A 25,420-nucleotide genomic window follows, 5' to 3' on the forward strand; every position below is an offset into this window, starting at 1 on the left:
ATATTGATTGACTCTCTTGTCAGGTTGATCCTCTGCCAGCCAATGAACATGGAAGGTTCTAAGTGGCACCCAGCAGGGCCCACACATACCCTAATTACTATTTCACACAACCCCTATTCCAAGCTGCCACATCTCAAGGCCTGTAATCTTCCATCCTTGTGGTTGCTGGAGAATTCCGTTACCTACAACCAACCCCACTCCCTTCCTTTCACTTGGGTTCCCTCTGCGTATTTCTTTTAGAGCCCATCTGGCACAAAAACAGTCCACTTCAACAACAAAATAACACCGTAACTCCAGGTAGGTCTGTTTCTCATTCTTGCTGAAATCCGGGGTCTGTGTGTGGTCTGTTCATCCTGCCTTGGTTCGCTTTCAGCCCTCATTGAAAGTTTTCTGCCTTTAGCCAGAGGGAAACTTTCAGAGTTTGGCTGCCTACTGTGTTTTTAGTGGCTGATTTCCCAGCTGCCACCTGGATTACACGAGCTTCCACTTGGAGCCTTTTCCCTGTTCCATCCTTGCTGACCCGTGGAGCCCCACTGTTCTGTCCGAGGGTCCCTCTAGAGCAGAGCCTGTCACATCATGATAAATGGTGCATTTTGGCCGCCAGCAGGGGTGAATAACGTTAGGGAGAGAACCTCCCAAACTCATTTCACTTCTGACCCTAAGATGGTCTGAACAGAACCTTTTGGGATGAGCTGCTGGAGCATTTGTGGGGAGTGGGAGAGGGGCCCACCCACTGTATCCAGCTGATGTAAGATGATGAGGCCAATGTTCACCCAAGATCTTCAGATGAAGAAGCAATAAGTCTGCCTACTCCGAGGCTTCTCGGCTTTCTAAATCTGAATCTGAGAGAGGATCACAATTGGATGTATTATGGCATAATGTTTAAAGAGCTATTTTTTGTTGTTCTTCATAGAACCAAATGTAGTGGCCCTGAATATGAGCTAACTTTTCCTGGCTGGATTTTTGGGCAAGATCCTCACCCTATAAATAAATAACTTCAAGGAATACACCAAGACCTGGTGTATAAACATGGAGTTTCTCACTTTCCTTACAAATGAATGCATGAGTCAAGATAGTCCCCGGCATGCTGCTGTAACCAAGAACTCCAAACTCTCAGTGGCTTTCAACAGTAACACTTTATTTCTTCACTCATTCTATATCCCATCACTGGTCAGCCATGGTTCTGAGCCATGTTATCTTCACTCAAGGCCCAGCTGACCATGTGGCAGAGGACAAAAGATGTGCAAAATGTGTGCTACTAGGTCACATGGCCATATCTGAATTCGACAAGATGAGAAAATGTAACCCCCTTCCGGAAGGGGTGTTGACTATAGAAAATGGTCCTTCATGGACCACAATGAGATTATCATGCATTGCAAGAAAGAGACCAGGTTTGCTGAGATCCTACTGCAAACCAGAATGTGCAAACAGATCACTAGGAAATATGAAGCGGTCAACCACATCTGACTGAACTCCTGCTCGGATCCCCGAAACCTTCCTGTGATCAAACTTCAGAGTCACCAGTATCCTCGCCTGTGAGATGGGGATTATGATAGAACCTGCCACAAATGTCAGCCGTGAGTCCTGATTAAGATAATGTCTGTAGAGAGTCCCATACAGTGCTGGCCACAGCAGGGGTTCAAGGACTGGCAGTAGATATCCATATACAGTGGTACCTCGGTTTTCGAACATAATCCGTTCCGGAAGACCGTTCGAGTTCTGAAACGTTTGAAAATAACCAACAGCTAGGCATCAGGATCTTGCACTCAGCGGAAACCGCGTGACAAGTTCAACTTCCGAGGCGTGTTCGAAAACTGAAGCATTTACTTCCAGGTTTACAGCATTGATAAACCAAAAGGTTTGTCAACGGAGACATTTGAAAACCGAGGTACTACTGTGCTAATGGTCAAAATGCCTTCTCTTTGCAGACCTGTCCCTATGGCTGCCAGCACTATTTCCTTTCCTCCTTTACAGCCCTGTATTGTGTATTTTTTATTGATAAGAATATAATGTGCTACAGTCTAACCCCCAGTCTTCCTCTGTGTGTCATTACCTATTCTAATACACATTTAGGGAGTCCCTTCCATATTCAGGGTGCTCTGCTAGATGCTTAACCTCCCTCTGTCCCTAAGTAGCCATTGTTCTACCTGTAAAGGGAAACATTTACAAAAGGTAAAGATGGGGATGGACTGACTGACTGATTTGTCATCCCCAGCCGTAGAGCAAATCAGTAGCAGAATAGGAAACAGACTTCTCATTAGTCAGGAAACTCATTTACTTCACAGCTCCCCTGGGCCTTTCTCCTAAGGACACTTTAGTCCATCCCCACAGGCCAGAAAGATTTTCTCGTTTTCTTACTCAAGAAAGAGAAGGAATAGCTGATCAAGGAAAAAAAAAAAAAGAAGAAGAAAAAAGTGCAAACAAAAGCCTATTTCAAATCGCCCTCACCCAAAAAACAAGAGAACGTAGTTATACCCGATGGAATTCTCACTTATTTCCTTAACGTTCAATTCAACAACAGAAAATATGCCCGAACTTGAGTTTCACGTTTGTTGCATTGCTTCAGCTAGGAAGAGAGAGCTTATGCTCAGTAGATTTGGCTTTTCCCCTTTCCCCATCTTCATCTCACTTTCTTTTTTTTCTTTCCACTTCTGGGAGTTGTCTGAGAAGTTACTTGTATACTGTGACCCTAACCCTTCTCACCCCGTCTGTAGTTTTCTTGTTTTCAAAATACGTTTTTGGTTTTTTGAATAGATAATATGGAATCCAAAACAACAAGGGGGCAGGGGGGCGGGGGGGTACAGGCATCTTTGAAAACAGGGGAACACAGTTTCATGAATGCCCTCCTTATGTGCTGTATGATTAGGGTATTGTTTCCTCACTGTGCTCCCAGAGCTGATGGTTACAGTGTATTCTGGTGGGATGACAAGGCTGAATACTCAAAGGACGGAGCCGTTTTGACCAGAGTTTTCATATTGACGGGGCCCTGGGGGGGTTTGTCATCCTGGCCTGGTGGACGCGCCACTTCCTTTTATAGATGTGGAAAGCCAAACTTTGTTAGGTCTGGGCCCCAGCTATACCTGCAGTGCCTATCCGTGTCTGTCTCAAAACACAGAGAGACCCCCCCCTCGAAAAAACCACATCTCCACCACGGCAGCCATCTGGCTCAAGGCAAGCCCTGATAACCCAATAGTAACATTAAAAAAAAAAAAAAAATCATTTTAAAATAGCTAATTCTTTGGTTCCCTTCACCTTGTAATTACAAATCAGAAGCTATCGTTATCTTGAAGCAACCACGATTAGTTCTCATTTCCTGACCTCTGTACAGTGAAAATATGTCATTATTTGAGGCAGTAGAATCTGGTCTCTTCAAGTAAGTGACCTACATATAACAGATAAACTGCAGGGGAAAATTAGGTGTTACCTTGACGAAAAGTGTACACTAAATGTCACATGCTCTTATTAGTATTTATTATCTTAAAGAGTTCCAACAGTGGCCCTTGCACTTCAGAGTAATGTATAGAAACGACACGTGGCTCTGAGTTGGGGAAGTGTGTAAACCAAACAAAACCAAAAAGCAGACATACACGCAGGGGTACCTTGCCACCTTCATCTGCCGCCATCAGTCTGACCCATATCGTTGGAGGTTAGGTTTTTAACCTTCATAGAACGCAGCCTGACTTTAAGTGGTGCTAGGCACATGCAGCATTAATTGCCGTGTGAACAATTTCCTAAGCCTTGTTAATTGTGTTTCCTGTGGTTAATTGTTTCTCCCGTCCCCGCATCTGACTCGGAACCTTTCCCTGTCAACAGCCCTTTCTCTCCACAGCACTGGAAACATAGCAACAGCGTCAGCCTGTGTCCAGTGGAAATGCCAAACAGACGCGATGCGATTATTGTTTGGACGGAAAATATGCAGGGAGATGAACTCCTTATTTATTCGCAAATGAAGCATTTCTTAGAGAGGGGGGCTTGGCAAGAATGCAGGTCGTTTGGGATTTGACTGTTATCACACACGGTCCAACAATTCACCAAGATGCAAGCATCAGAGACAGGGGTGTATGGAGTGTGTTAAAGTAATTGGGAAGTGGGGAGGTGGGACAGACAGAGGAACAAGGAAGATCAGGGGAAGGTTGTTTGGGGAGGGGGGAGGTGCACAGGGGAGTAAAGCGAGGGGTGTACAGACAGACGTGCTTCTGTCCAGAACAAGAAGGTATCACCCCAGCTCTGTTTCATTCTGCACCATGGCAACGGGGACCCAAAGGCACTGTGATATTTTCAGGAAAGGACCTCATTCCACAACCACTCCCAAAGCTGTTTCCACAAGGTGTGGAAAGGAAAAATATTTTTAAAGTTTGACATAGGGGTGGGCTTTGCAATGGGCCAGACACGGCTGGCCGCATTGGTGTTTAGGTGCCGGCACAGAGTCAGACCAGCAGGCTGGTCTTATCTGGGTGGCCTGGTCTTAAAACTGAGCCACATTTTGAGTTGCCAATTGAGTAATTTGGGCTTAATTACTGACAGTAATCCCTGTCAGTACCCCTGGACTACCAGTCTGAAAACAACCAGCTGCGTCCAGAGCATGGGAAGGCCTGGATGTGATGGAGCAGTCAGTGCCCCTTACAGGGATTCCAGACGGGCCTTCTCCCCTCCCTGGTGGCACCACCAGAAGGTCTGGGCTATGCTTTCTCCTGCCTCCTCTGCTCACCACGGGGCTGATCTCCCCCTGAGGCTGTGAGCAGCAGCAGGACAGGAGACCGATGGAACCATGCAGATCTACCTGCTTTCTGTAGTATTTAGCTTTTCCCTGCGGCAGGCCACTTTGAACTACAGCTGCCGTAAAAGGCAGTCGCTTGGAAGAGACACCTGGCCCTCCCCCTTGACATTTGCACTGCTGAATTATCTATTCATATATTTTCATTACTCTGTCTCTCCTGCAGCAATGCATCTGCTCGGACTCAATTGGCAACTCCAGCCGGCAGATGGACACACCTTTAACAATGGGATAAGGACCGGCTTACCGGGAAGCGATGATGTGGCAACAATGCCATCTGGAGGCAAAGGTGAGGTTACAGCTGCTGCTTGCCCTCTTGAGGTCACAGGAAATTTCAGAGCGCTGGCCAGCTGGTTCAGGTTTTCTAATCCAAACCTTGGAAGGTATGCAAAACGGGAAAGAAAAGGGAATTTAAAAAAAAAGGGTTGCCTTTCCTAGGTGCCCCTGTTCAAAGCTGTTTGCTGTTCCTGCCTGTTAGCTGTGTTTGGCTGAAGTCTCTCAGAGCTGGCATGGTGCCTGCTCACAGCCGTGTGCATACCTCTGCTATCTGCAGCCACTGGCACAGGCTGCAGCTACTTGAAAGCATCCCAAAGCCTGGGCAGAGGCAGCAGCAGCAGAAGCAAGTCCTTCCTAACTGAGAAAGCCCAGAGCAGCCACTAACGGAGAGCCCTCTCCCCAGGAGAGATGCAGCCTCCCGAGGAGGAAGCCCCTCACTCCCGCCCCTCACGGCAAGAAAGAGGAAGATTCAGACTCACAGCAGTTTGGCGTTGGGGAAGAATAGACAGGAGTTTTGACAACTGGGGAACAAGGCTTCTCTTCTAAGAACAGTGAAGGGGACAATAGAAATGTTTATTGAAATAATCAGCTATCTGTATTCTTGCAGGGAAAAAAAGGTGCTAGCAAGATGGTAAGAAGGAGGAGAGAAAACAGAGCCATGGGGAGGTGGGGATGTGGGGCATTAAAAGAGCACAGCAGCCCACGGCCCAGTTATGCTTAATTCAAGATGGAAATCACAAACCGGAGAGGTGCTATGGGAGGGTGTCTCCACCCTGCCTCTCAGCACACATAGGCAGTGTAATGCTTCAACTATAACTTTTTTGTCTCTTTATCTAGTCTCTAATAATTGCTCTACTCATCTGTCCTAATCCTAAAACTAAATTACCTTTAAGTAAGCATGAAAAAGTTTTATCTGAGGATGAAATTATATGTCTTCCATTATCAGGTAACTAAAACTACACCTAAAAATGAAAAGCATATTTTGTCTTAACTGACCGTATTCTGCCTTGACTGACCCAAAAGCCCCAAGCCAAATTTGTCAGCCTCGGATTTTAATCCGTTCACTTCCAGTGCTTGATACCATCTGCAGCTTTGGTTTCCTTTATGACAGTGGTTCTCAGCTGGGGCTTTTTTGGCCCACCAGGGCACATTTGACAATGTCTAAAGACTTTTTTGATTATCACAATTAGAGTAGGTGCAACTGGCATTGAGTGGATAGAGGCCAAGATGCAATTAAACGACCTACACTACACAGGACAGCCCTGCAGTGAAAAACTACCCTGTCCAAAATGTCAGCAGGGCTGTTCTTTGAGAAAACTGCCAGGGCCAGTGTCGGGGGGTAGAGTGGGAGGGAACTCTGCTATGTTTTACCCATAAATGTCCTTGAATCTACAAGTCAGCACCCTGTTCTTTGAGAACACAGAATCCACATTTGAAAATGAATGTGCGTATTCTCCCTTCAGGCTCGTGTATGTCTATTATGTGTTCATACATTCTGAAGTTATATGCAAACCATTTTTACAGATTGTCCTTCACAAAAGGGGACGGCTGCCGATAGGCATTAACTTCCATAAATTAAGGTCAGCCTCTCCTCCCGTTTGTGATTAAGCTTTATTTGGAATCCCCACCTCCCTTTAGCATCCCACCCCAACGCAGGCAGAGCACAGGAAGCACATTCCCCACAGAGAGCAAGTCCTAACTGAGAGTATGGTGTCTCTCATAAATGAAGAAACACTTTCCGTGGCGTCTTTGGAAAGACCAGAATTTTTCCCCTCAGATGCAACACACTTTTGAAAATGTTGGGTAAGTCAGATAACATCACCAGTTCAGATATTTTCCAAGTGAGTTATGAGGCAGACAAAATGGTTGCCAAATTGTTGTCCAATGAATTTTGTCAATAGGACTCTTATGAAGAAGGATGAGAATTTAAAACCTCTTCAAGTTGAAGTAAAACTCAAAACATCTTATTTCTGAACACCAAAACAGTACACTTCTGATGACTAAAGATATCAGACCTCATCTTTAACTTGCTGTAAAGTTTGGTTTAAAAAACAATGAGATGGGTTTGAGTTTTCTCACACTTGGCTGACTCTTCTCGAGAAAGTGACCTTAGGTTTGAATGTTTTTACCCAGTGACCTCACTCTTGCCCACTCCCCAGTCCTATACCTTTAGATAACCTGAATTAATTCCAATTGACTATTTTTCCAGTGTTTCAAAGAGACAATCAAGAAATATTGGCAATACGTTAATTAAATAACACCCCCTCTATTTTTTGTGTGGTATACGATAATCCTTCATTCTCATCATGTTTTAATCAAGATACTGTGCCAGGGAGCTTTAACCTTATTAAGCAATTACTGGGTAAGTATCTAGCAGAACTAAATTACAATGTAAGCAAAACACGGACATGTGAGTGCCATCTAAGATGGCACATCGATAGAGATTTCATTACCTGGTCTTTAGGAGTGTTTACATTTCTCAGATTTGGAAAGACATCTAATAGACAGGGCAGCATACACACTCCGATATGTTAGTGGAAACAAAGCACTTGATTAATTAGTTAGGAGAGTATGTTCTTTGGCTTTTGTGTTCCCTTTTCCATTTGTTTTGTTATAGTTTATTTTTCTCCATTCTCTCTTTCAATTAAACCTTAACGTGGTTGGTCGTTGGGTTTCACATCAAGAAAAGGGAGCCCACAGACTGCCAGAATCACTCACCATCTCGCGTGTATTTCTATGTTAAAAGGAATGAACTCATACATCTTCATTACAAGAGCACGGAGCTCTTTTTCTATAGATCTGGGATTAGATAAGCCTGGAGAACAAAGATTCAATACAGTGTTCTGACCTGGTCAGATAACATAAGGGAATGCAGTGTGATTGGCGAGGCCCAGAGGCAGAGTATACAAGAGCTTTCAAAGGGCACATTGTACATAGCCAGTTCGCTCACTGATCTTAAGAAAGAATAAGCTCCCAAGTGGAATTTCAGGGATCATTCTCAAAAGCTATCACTCATTTTAAATTCAAGGTGTCCTTTGTATCGGGGCTCCCCAAACAACATCTCCTGGACCAAATCCGGTCCACTGCCTGTTTTTGCAAATAAAGTTTTATCGGAGCAGAGCCATGCTCATTCCTTGTCTAGGGCTGCTTTTGTGCCACAGGAATGCAGGTGACTGGTTGTGACAGAGACCAGATAGCTCACAAAGCCTAAAATGCTTACTGTCTGGTCCTTTACGGGAAAAGTTTGCTGAGAGCTCTGTATCATTCACAGACCATTCCTACTTTCCATGGTCTTCCCTGTAACTACACAAATCATAGGGGCCTAGGGAGAAGAGACCAAACTCCCAGTAGATCCGTTCTTCTTCTTGACCAAGAGTTGGGTATGATCCATTCTTGGTAACTTTCTATTGACAGGTCGTCCATAATATAGGACTCTGGAGTTGGTCCAGCAAGAAGCAAACACCAGCTCCATCACTTCACAGTTGCTTTAACTTAGGCAAGGCCTCTGTCCTCCCTCAGCCTCCGAGTCCTCATCTGTAAAATGGACCCGCTCCCCCTCCTAAGCATGCTATCCAGCATAAATGGGACAGCTTTTATAATACATGGTGTGCGGTACTTAATAAGAAATGCATGAATATTGGTTGGCACGGACATCATCATGACATCTTTCAGCTGGTGCATTCAACAAGCCTCTGTGGGCTGCCACTTCTTACGAGATGCTGTATTTTCCAAAGGCACAGGTTGCCTTCAGAATGTCAACGTAGACAATCATGCTGTTTTCCTTTATTTTTTTTTATTATTTTTTTTTAATTCTAAGAATTAGAGCAAGCCCCAGTGAAGATTTCTTCGCAAACATTTGCTTGATGAGGCCAGTGGAGGCAGGACTTCCTATTCCAAAGGGCCAATCTGCAAAAAGCTGGCCTGTTCGTCACAGCGCTGTTTGTCTCACTGAAGCTGGAGTTCCATCACTGCCAGCCTGTTTTAAGCCCCACCATTCTCGGTTTATAACTCAGCTGTAAACATTTATTTGTGCCTGGAGCACATTTCTTTCCTACCATTTGAAAAAAAAAAAATCAGAATAACCAGATGGCATGCAAGTTGGAAAAAAATGGCAAAGACTGTTATTCTGTTTAGAAACATGTTTTCCTACACTTGCCCTTTCAGCAAAAACTTCATAATGATTTTTACGAGTTGGCTTAATGCATGGTACTAAGAGCCAGATTAGCAGGGAGGTTGGTAATTCTTCCTCTGGCTCTTGTCTCAGTGAACACAGCCCAGGGTTCCAAAATGATCACTCCCCTTCCTGAGGCTTTTTCAAAGTCACTGAAGTTCCCAGAAGGGCAAGGGGTCATCATTTGAGCCACCCATTACAGTGTTGCGTGTCTACGGGCAAACGTAACCAGTAGCCTACATAGTGACACAACACCTGCCCTTGTTTTGGAGGCCATGTTGTTCTACCATGGCTGCAGACGGGTAGCCCTTCAGTTCATCTCATTGGTGGATTTTAGCCTTTGATGGTCACCCACAACCAATCTAGGTTGCGTAGTTTCCAGGTACACAGCGCCATCATGGCTTGACATTGGTATTAATAATAAGACCTAGTTTCCCTCCCCACTGCATCTGATCTTGTTCACCTTGGCCGTCTTCTCTTCCGTACTTGCTTTGCACGCCCAGGGATTGGTCTCTGCTATCTACACGAACACACACCTTTTTGTACCTCTTTCATTTAGCCCAGCACCTGGAATGCAGTCAGCCTAATGGTTAGATAGGTGAGTTTCGGGATTGGTCAGGCATGGCTTTCAGTCTCAGCTCTACTGCTTAAGAGCTGGGTGACCTTAAGCCAGCAAGTCACTTTACCTCTGGGGTCCTCTCATGTGAAAAACAGGAGAAGTCATTGGGAGATGACATGGCAATTAGTAACCACTCCATAAATTTTAGCTGCTGTAATACTAATAAACTGAACTGCAGATTAATGCAGAAAGAGGTCCACTGGAATAGCCAGATGTATAAGTATCTGCGGACCATCTTACTGACAAAGAGTTTTTATCTAAGGTGACAAACTGAGGGTTCAAAAGGTGCAAAGGCTGCCCACTTGTATAAAATCATTATTGCTGTGTGGTGTCGTGAATACGATCACAGGAGCAGGGATGCGCGGGCTAGAAATTTATTCCTGAAGAATAGCCAGCCAGCAGGGTGAGGGATGATGGGCTATGATCACTCCGAGGAGTGTCGTCTAAGGCAGTGAATCTAGGCTCCTGTAGGAGAATCTTTTCATCTATCTCTTGGTTAAACAGAACCCTCAGATGGTTGTCCTGATTCCCAAATAAATGGAAACGAGGTGTAATGACTGAAGCAATATTCTGAATTTAACTTTATTTGCAATAGATAAAAATATGTGAGGCAGAAGAATCTGCAAGGCAGATTTATGCCAAGGTGCCTCCGGAGTTCAGTTAAGTTTAGGAAGTATTAATATGAGGCTTCATTTCCCCGGTATGACTCGGAGTCCATTCCCTTTATCACTTGTTTGGGGAATAGTCTCGCTGTTTCCATAAATGAATTATGGCAACGTTTTCTGAAATGATTAGCTCCTAATGTGGCTACGGAAGGCTGTCGATTTGCTTGACATCGGTCTTATTTAACTGGTTGGGATTTTAGGTACATGTTTCTGAAATAGGCAATAGCTTCACGTTACATGAGCAATCTTCCGTGGAGCTATAAAGGTGGGTTGTCGTGTGGAATTGATCATTAGAGTGTTGCCGCTCAAATCCCAGAAATCTCATCTGTAAGCTGGAGATGAACCAGCCAGAACCATCGTATGTTAAGCATCTGCTTCTTAGGGAAAAATGATCATCACCTTCACTTTTCACTTTGAGCTCGTGAATAGAAAGAAAAGTTTGACATGGAAGCCACGGCTCTGGACGGTGTGGGCTGGACTCAATCCTGCTTGCCAGGACACCCTGCTGAGTCATTGCCTTGAACCCGAGGATGGTGGCCAGACTTTCACAGTTTGGCTGCTCACTTCCTCTCCTGATGCTGCCAGTTCAAGCCCAAATGGAGTCCAGGGGACCCTGGGCTATAAGCTGCCTAGATGAGGCATGATGGGGTTATGACATATACCCCAACTTTGATGTTGACCAAACATTACCTAGCACTATAGTAGATGCTCAATAAATGCTTATTGTATGAAAGGATGAATGGATGACCCATCCAACATTGCTTTCATGAATCATTGCTAAATAAGTAAAATTGAGTTGTTTGTCACTAATGCAGGCTGCACAGAGGTTCCTACCTGAGAAGCAGCTTGCATACACATCAACACCTGCAATGAATTTGGAGCAAATGAACTTGTGACTTTGTTTTCTCTGGCCATCGCACCTTAATTCATGTGGCAGGCGTGTTGCAGACGTGTTGACCACTCATTGTATAATGGTTTTAGTTGCTCTGGAAAATGACAACCTGTCTCCTGAAGGTCCACACCACTCCTTGATCCTCTGTAGTGAATTGTGCCTACCGTAGGCAGCCTGTATTTTAAATTAGACCATCACAAATGTATCCTCCACATCTGGGATAATTACAGCTGTTTCTAGGTAGCTCAGCAGCTGACTAGAAAGCTGTAGAAGTGCCTGCAAGTCAGGTACTACTTACGTTACCCTGGTTAGTCCTCAGAAGGAACCCCATTATGCCAACGACTCAACAAGCTCAGAGACGGGGAGTGATTTGCCCAAAGGCGCACAGCGGGTAGTTGTCAGAGCTGGGATTCAAATCCAGGGATGACCAGCACAGCTGTGTGACCTTGCCTTCTGAGATCTCAGAGCTTCTCAGTATGAGGATCCCCAGCCTACAGGTAGAGACAGACACCTCCGGTACTTTGTTTCCTTGCTGCCTGGCTCTCAGTGGCAGCCTGTTAGGGACCAGCCATGTTTGTGGTTCCAGAACAGCTGGCATGGCTTCGGGGAGCCCAGGTTCAGGTTGGTTTGTGGGATGGGGGCCTGGTTTGTGCTGCTACCCTCCATGACCTTCTTTCCTGGGTCAGAGCCACTGAGCTGCTTCCTCACACTGGCTGCTGCAACTGGCAACATCCACCTTTTCTTTTTCTCTCTTTTAAGGCTGTATTTATAGTTATTTTTTTTTAAAGAGTTTCATTTTTATTTTCACTGTTTTTAAAATTACGGAAGTTATATGCACATATTTTAAAGATTTTTTAAACGTATAGAGAAGAAGCCTCGTTTTCTTTTGCCAGAAAGAATATTAGTGTAACAACTGGGAAATTTGAATAAGCTCTGTAAAATAGGTATAGCATTGTATCAATGTTGATTTTCTGTTTTTGATAGCTCTCCCCTGGTTCTGAGAAAAAGAATGTCCCCTGCTTTTAGACAAAAGCACATAGAAGTGTTTGGAGGTAAAGGAGCATCTTGTCTGTGACTTACTCTCGATGTTTCAGAAAAAAATATACACATATATATGAGAGAGAACATGAGAGAGCAAATGTCTAGAACATTTATGGAATCTGGGTGAAGGATATGCAGGACATCTTTGTACCATTTTTTTTTAATTTCTCTATACATCTGAAATCATTTAAAAATGGAAATTTTATTTATAAAAGTAGGTACACATATATGAAAAGTGAAAACCCGTCTTTGCAAAAGTGTAATCAGTTGCACATCTGGAGAATTTGGTTTGAAAGAAGTCACTAGCTTTTGACAGCAATAATTTATGTTAAATGAATAGAGTTTGTTTGTTTTTTAAGTGTAGGCACCTTTCTCCCTCCAGCTAAGACCCACCCCCATACACACACACACCCATCCTTTGTAGCATACACCCATAGGTGACCCTCCTGCTTTGCTCTGTAGACCACAGTAGACTAGAGTAGAACGCCACTCAAGATAGCTTTGGGTCCAAATCACTCTCATGTAGATCAGGACATGGAGACCTTGAAAGCTAGACCTGTCTAAACTAGCCAGCTTCTTCGTGGCAAGGATGGGAGTTCAACCAAACAGTTAATTCACACCCCTCTTCCTTCCACAAAAGTTTCAAGGTCATTAAGCATCAGAATTAGGACCCTTGACTTTCAGTTCTTAATCTAAGAACCTTTTTACTGTATGCCAACTCCTCTGGTTTATTTGTTTATAAGATTTTACACAAAAGAAAAATTAAGAGTTTACTCATCATTTTTCAAAAGGATCCACGAGGAAGTTTCCTTTAAATAGTAAATATCCCCATAGAGCTTTCAAAAAGTAAGTTTATTAAAAAAAAAAAAAAATCAGCTTACATGCAACTTTGCAAAGTGAATCTTCCTTAAGGCTCTCCTTTCACTCAGTAGTCACTGGGGTTGTGCTAAAATACCCCATCAGATGAGCATGTAAAACATGATTCAATTCAACAAGCATTTATAGAGCACTCATGGGTTTCCAGATTCAAATCACAGAGAACCCAGAGATGAATTCGAACCCAGCTCTTCCTTACCTCAGGAAACAGTGTCTATTAAAAGAGACTTGGGAAGACAAGCAAAACCAGTTACAGTACGTGATAAAAGGTGCCGCTCTAGAATTAAGTGTCAATGCTATGTAAACCCAGAGGAAGAACCTGTTTTTCTGGTGTGGGGCAAGGGGCAAGGAGGTGATATGAAGGAAAAGAGAGCTGTAGCGTGAAGGTGTAGCTGACTTTAATTTCAGTGTTATTCAATAAAGCAAGTTTATCAATAAAGTAAGGTAATCAATAAAGTAACCGTACTGGCTTCTAGAAGGCCTCACCAAAAATCAGTAATGGAAACAGATGCTGATTCCCAAATTTAAGCTTATTCCATAGTTAAGTCTATTGCAGAAGAATTGTGCTCTCCTTGCTCTCTTGGTAGATTAGATAGATAGATAGATAGATAGATAGATAGATAGACAGACAGACAGAGAGACATATATACAAATATACATACATACATACATATATATCATGTATACACACAATGTTTTTTCTTTTAGAAAATCTTTTATTCTGAAAGGGAAGCCTGATGATTTCCCATATAGTTTTTCATTATTTAATTCAGTGTAACTAACCGGCATTTATTTGACTTATTGTGTGCTAGGCACTGCACTAAGCCCCTCTTTGTGTACATGCATTTGTCACTCCCACCCTGTGAGACAGCTGCTATTATCTTTCCCATCTTACAAAAAAAAGAATGGAGGCCCTGAGAGGTTAAGCAAATTGCCGGAGGTCACCCAGCAAGGAGGAACCAGAGCCAGGATTTGAACCCAGTTCTGCCTAGCTGCAAAGCCTGTACTCCACCCAGGTGCGCTTTCTCCTTAGTGGATGGGACGAGAAGGAGGGGAGCACCCGAAACCCTAGGGGGAGGTGTGACAACTGAGAAGGCAGCCTGTGCTCACCGGTGGTAGCCACTGATTTACTGAAGTCAGTGTCCTGAAGTTGGGGGTCTAGTAAAAGAAGGGGGATTCCACTCCTCTAACAACCAACCCGCTGTGGCTCCTTGTCTGAACTTGTCCAGAGCCAGTGCTGTCTGGAGGCCAGCCACCTTACACAGCTCGGCCTCCTCATTTGGCTTGACATTATCATAATCCATTGAGGTTTCAACAGTAGATTAGCCGGCTCATGGATGCTGATTTCCTGCTTCTTTTCCATATCCTGTCATTAACCCAGCAACCCTGAAAGCCCAACAGACATGAAGGAAAGCCCATCTTATTAAGTTTAAAGATGACTCATTTCTTCTCAATTCTATTCTATGTTTAATGCATTTCTTTAACTTATTGCCACCATATGATTTCTAGGGTTACTTTTGGTCACTGTCAGAGGCCCCTAAACTATTCTTCCCCAGGGGTCCTTTTAAGTACGTTTCTTCCTTACTGCATTCTTTCAATTATATCCCTTCCGCCAAAAGGCTTTAATTTGGGAGAGGAGGGGGTCTGTCCAAAGCAGCATTTTTAAGTATAAAATCGTTTCCAATTCATAATAGAGCTTCTGATCAACTTGTGATAATAAGTGTTTCCCCTTCAACTTGTCATTATTTCAGCAAAAGCTTCAAGCCTTATAGATAATAACAACAACAGCTCATTTTTATTTAGTATTTATTTTGTGCGGAAAATTATTTTAAAAGCTTTGCACAGGTTAACTCATTAAATCTCCATAACAACCCTATGCAATAATAATAGTGCCCCCACTATACAGATGAGGGAACTGAGGCCCAGAGAAGTGATACACTTAGCAAGGATCAAAGCTGGGATTTGAACCAGGCTGTTTCAGCCCAGCGTCCCTGCTCATACGTACTGTGCAATATTCCTCCCCTTTACAGGGAAGTATTCCATGTGCCTTAGCCAACATAAAAATGTTAGAGGAACAAACCATCTAGTCCCCATCTAAAGATCTGAACCACTCAGGACTTACTAACCGTTTCTTTTCTTCTTAATGATGTTACATGACGGAAGCTTCCAGACTTCCCTCAAGAGCATGTTCCATAGTTTTATTATTCCAGAGGTCCAGATCTTCTTCTTAAGGTCCAAATCAGTGTTTCTCCTACGTTATTTTAAGCCCCTGTTGACTTTTTATTTGGTCCACTTTTGAGCTACATACGAATGAGTCATCTCCTCTCTTGTTAAAGAAAAAAGGGGGGGAAAATAACTTCAGACCCTCAAGTCACTCTGTGGTTTTCTTTTATAATTTAGGTGTGGAAAACCTTCAGAGATCCAGAAATGTTACCTCTTCATTTTGCAGATGGAGAAACAGGCACCAAGATCATTTATGAGTCTTGTCTTGGTGCAGTATCCAGACAGAAACAAAGGCATGTCTCTGAACTCAGACAGCTTCACTAACCTTTCATGCCAATCCTCACTCAGCAATCTTATAACCTCTCCTGACCTTGCAAACCTTCTGCAAGGTGGAGTGGCCAAATATAGATAAATATTTTCAGAAGAGCCCATCCATTACAGAATCAGAGGGGAGCACGCTTCCCATCCTTTGCCCATCCATCTGAAGAAGTTTTCACATCCACAAGGCCATCAAAGTGATCAACTGAAAAGCGAAAAGACCCTTGCAACAAATAATCTATTTAATTCTTTCTGTGTCTGGTTTCAATTGGTTTAAAATTTCTCAAGAAAACGGGATTGATTTTATTTTTATTTTTTTCAATTGAAGAATCCATTTGAAGGAATTATAAGTGACCTTTCTAAAACTCGGTTCCGACTAGGCTTTATTCTCATTTTACAACGGAGGAAAATGAAGCTCGAAAAGAGATCAGTTAACTTGCTTTTGTTGGGCAGCTACCAATAACTCCCAGCGCTTCCTTAATTCTGTGTTCACGAAATAAATCATCCTTGGAAGTGTAGGAGGCATTGTTTGGTTTATTGTTATTTAAAAATCTACTTTCAAAATAGGTATTTCTGGAACTCCTATTATTAAAGTTCTGAAGGATGCTGAGTGCAGGCAATGGGTATATGCCGTATAAGCGATTTCAAATAATGCTTCCGAGATGCTGGACTGTCACTGTGAGAGAGGTGGTCTCTACACGGCTCTCAGATCCCTTCTTCTTGCTCAAGGAAAGGGGTCACTCCCAATCCTAGGTCAGCCTGAGGTCAGGTCCCATTTTCTGTTGAGTCATTTTATTTACTTTTGACTGATTTTTGTTTATTGTTGTTTCTTTTCTTTTTTTTAATTTATGAAAATGTCAGAGTACGTTGGATTTATTTGTGGCTGGAAAGAATAATTAAAGGCTGCAAGAATTAAATGTGGTGCCAAATGAATATGACTCTCCTCCCTTCCCCTGCTGGTCATATTTACATCTCAGAGTCACGTTTGGGGTTGTTGGAAGCTTTACGTGTACTTAGCAGACGCCAGCTCTTATTCTATTTGATCAGTAAAGAGTAGTCACAGAAGTTTTAGAAATCATCACGCCCATATTTCACATGCCCTGGGGTATGCGTTGATAGCTTTGTTATTTAATACCTAAATGTTTTAAACTGTGACTTCAAGAGAAACTTGCCATGAATTTAATCTTAATATGTTTCTGGGTTTTTTTTTAATCCTGGTACATAATTAAACAGAAATGTAGAGCTGACTGAGGTATACAGATGTCACTGACTACCTACCAATTCCTGTCTTTTAGTGCCCTGGTCATTAAAAAACAGCAGCATAGACAGTGGCGAAGCAGAAGTTGGTCGGCGCGTGACCCAGGAAGTCCCACCAGGTGTGTTCTGGAGATCACAGATTCACATCAGTCAGCCCCAGTTCTTAAAGTTCAACATCTCCCTCGGGAAGGATGCTCTCTTTGGTGTTTACATAAGAAGGGGACTTCCACCGTCTCATGCCCAGGTATGACCATGCTTGATATCACCCTGAGTTTAAAAACATGCCATTTTGCACCAACTAGGACATCTGTAATTGAAGGATGGACAATAAAAAGTGTTGGCAGGGGTGTGGAGAAGTACGAACATTGGTACCATAATAAATTGGTACATTGCTGGTGAGCATGTAAAATGATGTAGCCAGTGTAGAAAATAATTTGACAGTTCTTCAAAAAGTTAAACATAGAATTACCATATGACCCAGCAATTCAACTTCTAGGCATATACCCACAGAGAACTGAAAAGATTAATTCTCATAAAAACATACACATGGATATTACAGCAGCATTACTCATGATAGCCACAAAGTGTAAACAACCCGAATGTCCATCAAATGATGACAAACTGCAATATGTCCACACAATGAAATATTATTGAAACATTAAAAAGTAATGAAGTGTTGTTATATGCTACAACATGGATGAATCTTGAAAGTATTAGGCCAAGTGAAAGAAGCCAGATATGCAAGGCCATATATTATGTGATTTCATTTATATGATCCAGAATTGGTAAATTTATATAGACAGAAAGATTGGTGATTGCCAGGGGCAGTGGGGGGAGGGAATTTGGGACTGACAGCTAGGAGGTGTGGGGTTTCTTTTTGAGGTGATGGAAATTCTCTGAAATCAGATAGCTGGTTGCACACACCTAGAAACTACTGAACTGTAAAATGGTGACATTTATGTTATACAAATTGTATCTCAAAACAAAAGGTAATGTCCCTACCTGATGAAGTCAGCTTTGCTAGACGTGGAGGTGAATCCTGGGGTATTTTCTGTTCAGGTGTTCTGGTGATTGGGTTAAGTTGTTGAAATATCACTAGGAAACATCCCACTGTATATGGAAAGAGTGATGTAGCCCTTCAGCGAAAGTCAGCAGCGGTTTCTCTCTGACTTCCCTGTTTCTCTCTGACTTCCCTGTACTTAGTTCTGCTGGGAGTCTTTGGCACGTGACAGTGAGGTTATTCCCAGTGTTGGGAGTGAAGAGATTCAATTACATTATGGATTTCATTTGTTTTTCCTCTCATGCCTCCTTTAATTTGTCCTGGTAGAGGTTTTATTATACATACAACTAGGATAAATGAACACCCGACTAGCTTGGTTTTCTTTTCCAGTACGTATTGGATATCCTGAAGAAACCCAAGTCGGGTTTTCCCGGCTTGTTTGTTTTCAAATCCAGCAAGTACATAAAGAAGTATGTTAAGAAAATACTCCAGTAGAGGGAAATCATCCTTCACCAGACATTATATCCAGTCAAAGCTGACTTTAAAATGTGTTGGAAAGGTATTTATCTAGAACATTCCATTGGAAGAATTTAAAACTTCAAATCCATTGGCAAATATAAAGCAAGGAGGGTACCATTTCTTTGTCTTTAGCTCATGGCAGACATTGCTAATCAATGACTGCATTTTTTCCTCACTGAGCTCAGTGCACAGATACATTCACAGAACCCTCAAGGCAGCCACTAACGATTGATCAGTGTTGGCTCTCAAGATGAAACTGATTTGCAATCCCATCTTCACAGCCTGAAATGATCAATATAAGGGACTTAAAAGGACTATTTCTTTTTTGAGAGGCCGGGCCGTGGAGGTTTTTATTACCATACACAGCTATGCTATAGGGACCAATATGGAAAGTGGTAATCAATATGACCTCCCTCAATCCATCCAGAAAAATATTTATGGGTCTAGGCACTGATTAACCAGGGAAGAGTTAACGTAGCCCTGACCAAGCAGAACTCCTGCTACAAAAGACACATCTGCTCTTCATAGTGTTTCTCATCAAGAGAAAGAGAAATTCAGCTGAGAGGAGTCTCTGGGGCATTTCTGGAACTCTGGCCAAGCGACATGGTGCTGCTCTGGGAAGTTATGTGAATTGTGAGGTGGTCTCCTTGACCTTCAGGCTTCACTGATTCTATTGTAGCACAACTAACGATTTGCAATGGTGAAATCTGCTTTTTGGTATTATTCGAGTTAAGTGTGAACATGCCTCTGGGTACAGCTGAGCATAACTTCCCCCTCAGCCAATTAGATGCAAGGAGCTTTGCTGGTTAAAAACACTTCTCCCCCCGCTTCCCGACGTTGTTTCAAAGAACAGTTATCCCCTTCCCTTTGCATGCTCTGAGCAACTACTATCATGGAAAAGCCAGCGATCGTGACAAGTTGAGTAGGTGCGTCTCTGTAACTGCGTGATAGTGGACAGCAGGCAGGAACACTCTACCCAATTTCCATGCTGCTCTGACTTTCAAGCCTGAAACCCTCGATGACAACGTCTTTTCTGCTTTTGTGGCTACACCACACTGTCCATCTCCTGCCAAGCCAGTGATTGTTCTAGTGATCGTGCTCTCAAAATAGCTCCGCTCCAGGGACAGTCCCATCATATTTCAAGGAAAGAGAAATGAATAGGCGTGGACTGCTGTGCACTAAGGGTTTCAGTCCAGCTGTCAATTTGGGAGTTTAGTGTGTGTTGGAGAGTCAAGTAAGCGACACAGCACAGATGCTTGGAATTGCACAAGACAGGTACAATAGAGGGGCGCTTCTTAGAAAAAGAAAGAAAGGGGAAAACGACTCCCTACACATTCTCACATTCCTTCGCTGTCATTACACGCATGCATATCCATTTGATGAGCTACATTTCCTCGAGGAGATGGTGCTTATCTCCTTGCAAGGACAGGTGACTAACTCATTATAGAATTTCTCATCTATTGGCATATCCTATCAAGAAACATAAGTTCTATAGGGATTGGCAGTCTAGCCAAGGTGACTCATTTGAGCTGGAAAGGGATAAAGAGAAAGAGGTGGGGAGGAGAAAGACTGAAATTCTATTGGCTGTCGTGCATGAAATGGCTATGCTTAAATTTTATTGAGTCTCAAGCTCTGACCAAAAGCCTACAAGGTTTAGTATCCATGTCCAACGATATTAACTACAGAGAGAATCCTTTCTGCTTAAATTTCCCAAGAATCAGAGTCCGTCCCAGTTGACTTTGTGAAAATGGCTAAAAACAGTGATACAGAGGCACCATAGCAGAGGGGAGAAAGTCCTGGAATAGAGGGAGAACTGAGAATGGAGGTCCAGCTGCATATCAGCCAGGCGACCTTGGACATGACTCTTAACCTCTCTTGGCCTCAGTTTCCTCTTCTACCTGTATGACCTCCCTTACAGTGTTGTAATTACGCAACAACAGCAACAAAGGTAGGATGAGAAAACATTTTACAAACTAAGGCACAATATAAAGATATCATATGCAAGTATTTCACTGTAGTAAGAAATTACGCATGGCCCTAGCAAACACTGTATAGAAATAGGCACTTATATAAATACACTTTTAAAAACAAAATTAATTTTCTAGTGTTTTCTTCTTATTAAAGAACAAACTGTTTTCATTAAAGAAAAATTTTAAAGCACAGATAAAAGGAACAAAGTAACAACAGCTGTCATTTGAAAGCAGCCCCCTGTTGCTAAATGTTTATATAGTATTTTTGATACAATAAAAAATATAAGTTTTGGGGGGGGGGACTCCAAATTTAAGTAGCTTAAAACAACAGAAGCTATTTCTTGTCTATTCTGTGTCAGTGGTTTTCAACCAGGGGCAATTTTGCCCCACCCTCGAGCCATTTAGTCACACCTGGGACTATGTTTGCTTGTCACCCTGGAAAAGGTTGCTTCTGGCCGCTAGTGGGTAGAGACTGGGATGCTGTTAGACACACACAGGACAGGCCTCCACAACAAAGACTTCCCCAGCCCAAAATGTCGAAAGTGCTGAGGTTGGGAAACCCTACTTCACATGTGCATTTTTGGTGACATTGGACATTGCTCAACGTCAGCCTCACTCAAGGACACAGACCTACGGAACCTCCGCTACCGGGAACATGACTTTCCCAGTAGCAAAGGAAGGGGAAGATGGTGCACAGATCCCTAAGAATTCCATGTGGGAGTGACACGAATCATGTAAGCCGTTCTCGTATGGACGGAAGCAAGTCAGATCCTAACTTCAGTGGGGCAGGAAGTATGAATACAATCCTGTGATGTCCCTGGGATGAGAAGCACCAGCTATATCAACGAAAAGCCCTCCTGACTTACAGCAAAATGTGGGATACCTGTCCTCGTGGCCAGTTTTTGTGTACATCCTTAATTCTTTTCCCCAGGTAACCCTTGAGGATTTTGTACAAATTGCCAAATTGTCCTTCTGCAAGTTTCCACCAGCAGCAGTGTGGAATTGCCCATTTTATTTACTTGCACGCTTGCAGAAACTGGGTATGATTATCGTTGTTTAAGCTTTGTCAATTTGAAAGGCAGATATTACGTTGTCTTTTAAATGCAGCATTTTGATATCCTGCGTTGCATTTTTTAAAACCTAGACCCGAAGAAAAGAGTTGAGCTAAACCAGTCATCACCTACCAGCTTGAATTCTTATGGGGATGGCGTGTGTAAGGAAGCCTATCTTGCCAAATATTTGAAAGCCTATAAACAGTGTCAGACTCAATCCACCCCAGTGCTAGAGAGAGAGCAGATCAGACTTTAACAAAGGAATAATAAGCTGACCCAGCTACTGGGCTACGCATGAAAGGAAACCTCAGAGGCCGTTGCTGCAAGTCCGGCTCTTGGGTGGTTAAGGCAGTGAGCAAGTTTGTTTGACAGTTCCTCACTGACTGCCGCTGATATGTCAAGCCCAGTGAAATCCTTCGTGAGAATAAGTCAATAATCGGCAAATTAGGTACATGATTAACCTGAGACAACAAGATGCCGTTCCCGCTTGGGAGCCCTGCCGAGACTTCACCTTCTGCACAGTCCTGTTTAGCAAATATTAAAAATGCCTATTGCATCACTCAGACTGATGGAGCTAAGAGCTCAGTGACTTCCAGAGGCAACTTGGGAGCATAGGGCGGGCGGAGGGCTCCCAGGGGTTGATTAGAGGGAGGGACTAGGATTGAATGGCTCTGAGGTAGAAGCAGACACTGTCAACCCCAAATGCCTTACATCCGGATGTGTGTACTCAGATGTGTCTGTGGGGTGGGAAGCAAACTCTCCACACATGAAACAAGAAAAAGGAACGAGCTGAGAGACCACAAGATGCCCCATGATCATTGCAAATAAATGCAAATATAGCAGATCAAGTATGTGTGGACAGAGATCAAATGAACGGAGCAAACATTCCTGTTTGTCCTCACCAGCAGAATTCCCCTAAATGACCCTTTTTAAAAGCAAATTTATAGATGGCGATTAGTGGGGTTACCTTTTGCCAGCTGTTTATCCTTTTCCAATTCAGAGCCTTATTTGAAAATGAACTTTCTTTTTCCTTGTCCCCATCGCTCTTGCCCAAGAAAGTAAACTGCACACTGTTTCAATTAAAAGTAACATTAACTGTGTTCCTGGGACACGGGGTCTCCCGAAGACTCTAAGCTCCCCGAGTCTGTCATCTCTATACCCTCCGTGCCCATTCACCAGGCAGATAGGCTCTCCCTGGACCTCACCCCTTTTGTGGAGCTGTGTTCTACGAGGTTAATGTGGAGGGAATACCAGGCTTAGACCGTCAGCTTGCATAACACATCTCACAGCAATTTAATTTCACTTTGAAGGGAGGCATATTTTCATAGGCATTTTTTCAGACCCTGTCTTTCCAAAAGTGTTTGAGGTATGGAGAACAATTTTGTGAAACCAAGAGAACCTTGGTTTCCTCTGTGTTGGACTCAAAGTGCTTTTGGAAAGGTCTTTCTTGAGAGACCCTTTGTGATTATCTGGTGACATCCTACCAGGAACCGAAACTGCCACTTAAATCAATGGGTACCCTCCTGGGCAGACACCAAGCAGAGCTAAAGAGAAATCTCAGGGGACACTTGAGTTTTACAAGAGAACCGGTCTTGACAGGGGTGCATAGAGGACACTGTGAATGTTTAGCAAGAAGGGTAATGCTTGAGTAAGTGGAACTTGGGGAGAAAGACAGAAACTGAGAAAACAGGAATAAGTAAGAGAGGGCAGCACCAAATCACAATTTAGACTGAGAGTCTCAAAAGTACTATAATTCAGCAGTACGCAAATTTTCTTGGACAAAGACCTTTATATTCAAGGGAAATCTTCTGTAGAACCCCATGTATAAAATGGATAAAAGGGAAAGTTTTATTAGCATAAATATAGTTTATTGTTCAAATCCATATTTATTATTATAATGTTCATCTCTGTATATGTATGTTTAATATGTGTGTGTGTGTGTGTGTGTGTATATATATATATATATAATGTTGAAGAAAGAGACATTAAACTCGTGAGAGTGGTCACCTCTAGGAATAGGTCAGGAGAACAGGACTGAGAATTCGGTTTAAAATGTACTTGTTCTTATCCATAATAAAATATTAGAGGTAAGGCAAGCTCCTTTCCCATCTCCAGTGCTTGGGTACACCCATCCACACAAAGGCTGGAAATAAAGGTGACAAAATGTTACATTTATTCAATTGAGTGGTTGAAATATGGGTATTTGTCACCATATTCTTTGAGCTTTTCTTCATTTTAGTCATCTCTCTCTCCTTCAGAAAAGTGACTCTGTGACAAGCTTGAGTCTGTTTTGAGTAAAACAAGCGTTGAGAGGCTATAGAGGACTATGGTCTTCATATTCATTGCATTTATGTGCTTTGTCTTATTTGCACAGTTTTGTGAAAAATCACAAGGAATATATACCAGGGTTGTACATAGAATAGCAACCGTATTTTCTTTCATCGTTTTTCTTACCGGCTCTGGCTGCTCTTCAATTGATCCACAGGCTTGAAAGAGGAAGATAGGCAATAACTGTTTCGCTATTAAATCATTTAAAATATCTAACAACTACCCCCATCCCTTACCTTAGATACACACATAGAGAAGTTGCACCTCACACCTGCAAGGTGCCACGGACTGTTTCACACAAATGATTTTATCCTGGCCACAACCCTAGGAGGCAGGTACTAGGAACAGCCCCATTTTGCACATGAAAGAACTGAGACCAGGTTGGAGTCACAAAACTGGTAGATACTGGGCATAGCAGACACCCCCATTGTCTCCTCCGTGTGGGTGGTCACTTCCAGGAGCTTCCTGCAGTACAGTGGAAACACAATGATTGACATAGTAAATGACAGCCCATGCCCCACACAGGAACTTCATGAGGTGAATGACAGCGGTCCTAGAGGTCTGCTTTAAAGGGCCAGGGGAAGCCTTGGTCAGTGTGGGTCCCGCTGAGTCAGCACAGTGAAATACTACAGCAGAGAAAAGTAACAAAGGTGACAAAGGCACTTCCAAGAGGGCCATTATAATGTAAAGAGAAGTCCTGGAAAGTTTGACGTCCACAGCCAATATGTTGACAGAAACGTCCCTTTTGATTGTGTTACACCAGTCAAACTAAAGTGATGCTGTATTGTTCTGGAGTGTTTCATCGATTCCGAGATGCACATAATGCTCGTCTCCTGACATCTCTGAAAACAGGATGTGTTTTGCAATCAATGAAGCTGCGAGACAATGAAATGTTTGGTGTCACATTGTTGTGTCGGTATGAAAACTCAGCGTTCCTTCTAACAATTAGAGCGTAGTTGCCAATACAACCTGAATTTCCTAAATATGAGATTTAAAAAAAAATTTTTTTTTCACAGTTAGAGTTTCGTTTTTTTAAGATCAAGTCCTAATAGGTCATTTTTTTCCATTTGTTGAGGACATTCATCTCAAGTGGCCTTTTATGAATTCCAAATATCCTCAGATAACTAACTAGGTCCTATTGTATATGTCAAATCAGTGTAGGCATGTAAATATAAACTTTAAAATGTATAAATGTACAGATAAAAATAGGTATAAATAAACATTCTGTAGAGTGCCTATGCAGCTGTTCCAGACACAGAATGGGCACAAGAGTGTGGACTTGTCCAGAATATCTGACTTTGAATTTCAGCCTCCAGTACTTCCAAGCTGTGTGGCCTCGGGCAAGTCAGTCAGCCTCTCTGTGCCACAGTGACCACATCTGTAAAATGGAGATGGTAATATTACACATTCATAGCATTGTTTGGAGATGTATGAGGTAA

General features: G+C 42.8%; 1 protein-coding gene across 12 annotated transcripts in view; it reads left to right on the plus strand.

The window, feature by feature from the left end:
* Positions 1 to 25,420, plus strand: part of TENM2 (teneurin transmembrane protein 2) — a 1,145,520-nt gene that overhangs the window by 947,612 nt on the left and 172,488 nt on the right. For all 12 annotated transcript variants that reach the window (XM_081034975.1, XM_081034979.1, XM_081034980.1 and 9 more), the window contains 2 exons: positions 4,941 to 5,063; positions 17,151 to 17,356. In XM_081034975.1, coding sequence (XP_080891101.1) covers positions 4,941 to 5,063; positions 17,151 to 17,356 — 329 coding nt within the window. The remainder of the gene's footprint in view (positions 1 to 4,940; positions 5,064 to 17,150; positions 17,357 to 25,420) is intronic.

This window comes from Rhinolophus hipposideros (genome assembly GCF_964194185.1).
Source record: "Rhinolophus hipposideros genome assembly, chromosome: 23".
NCBI classification, from domain to species: domain Eukaryota; kingdom Metazoa; phylum Chordata; class Mammalia; order Chiroptera; family Rhinolophidae; genus Rhinolophus; species Rhinolophus hipposideros.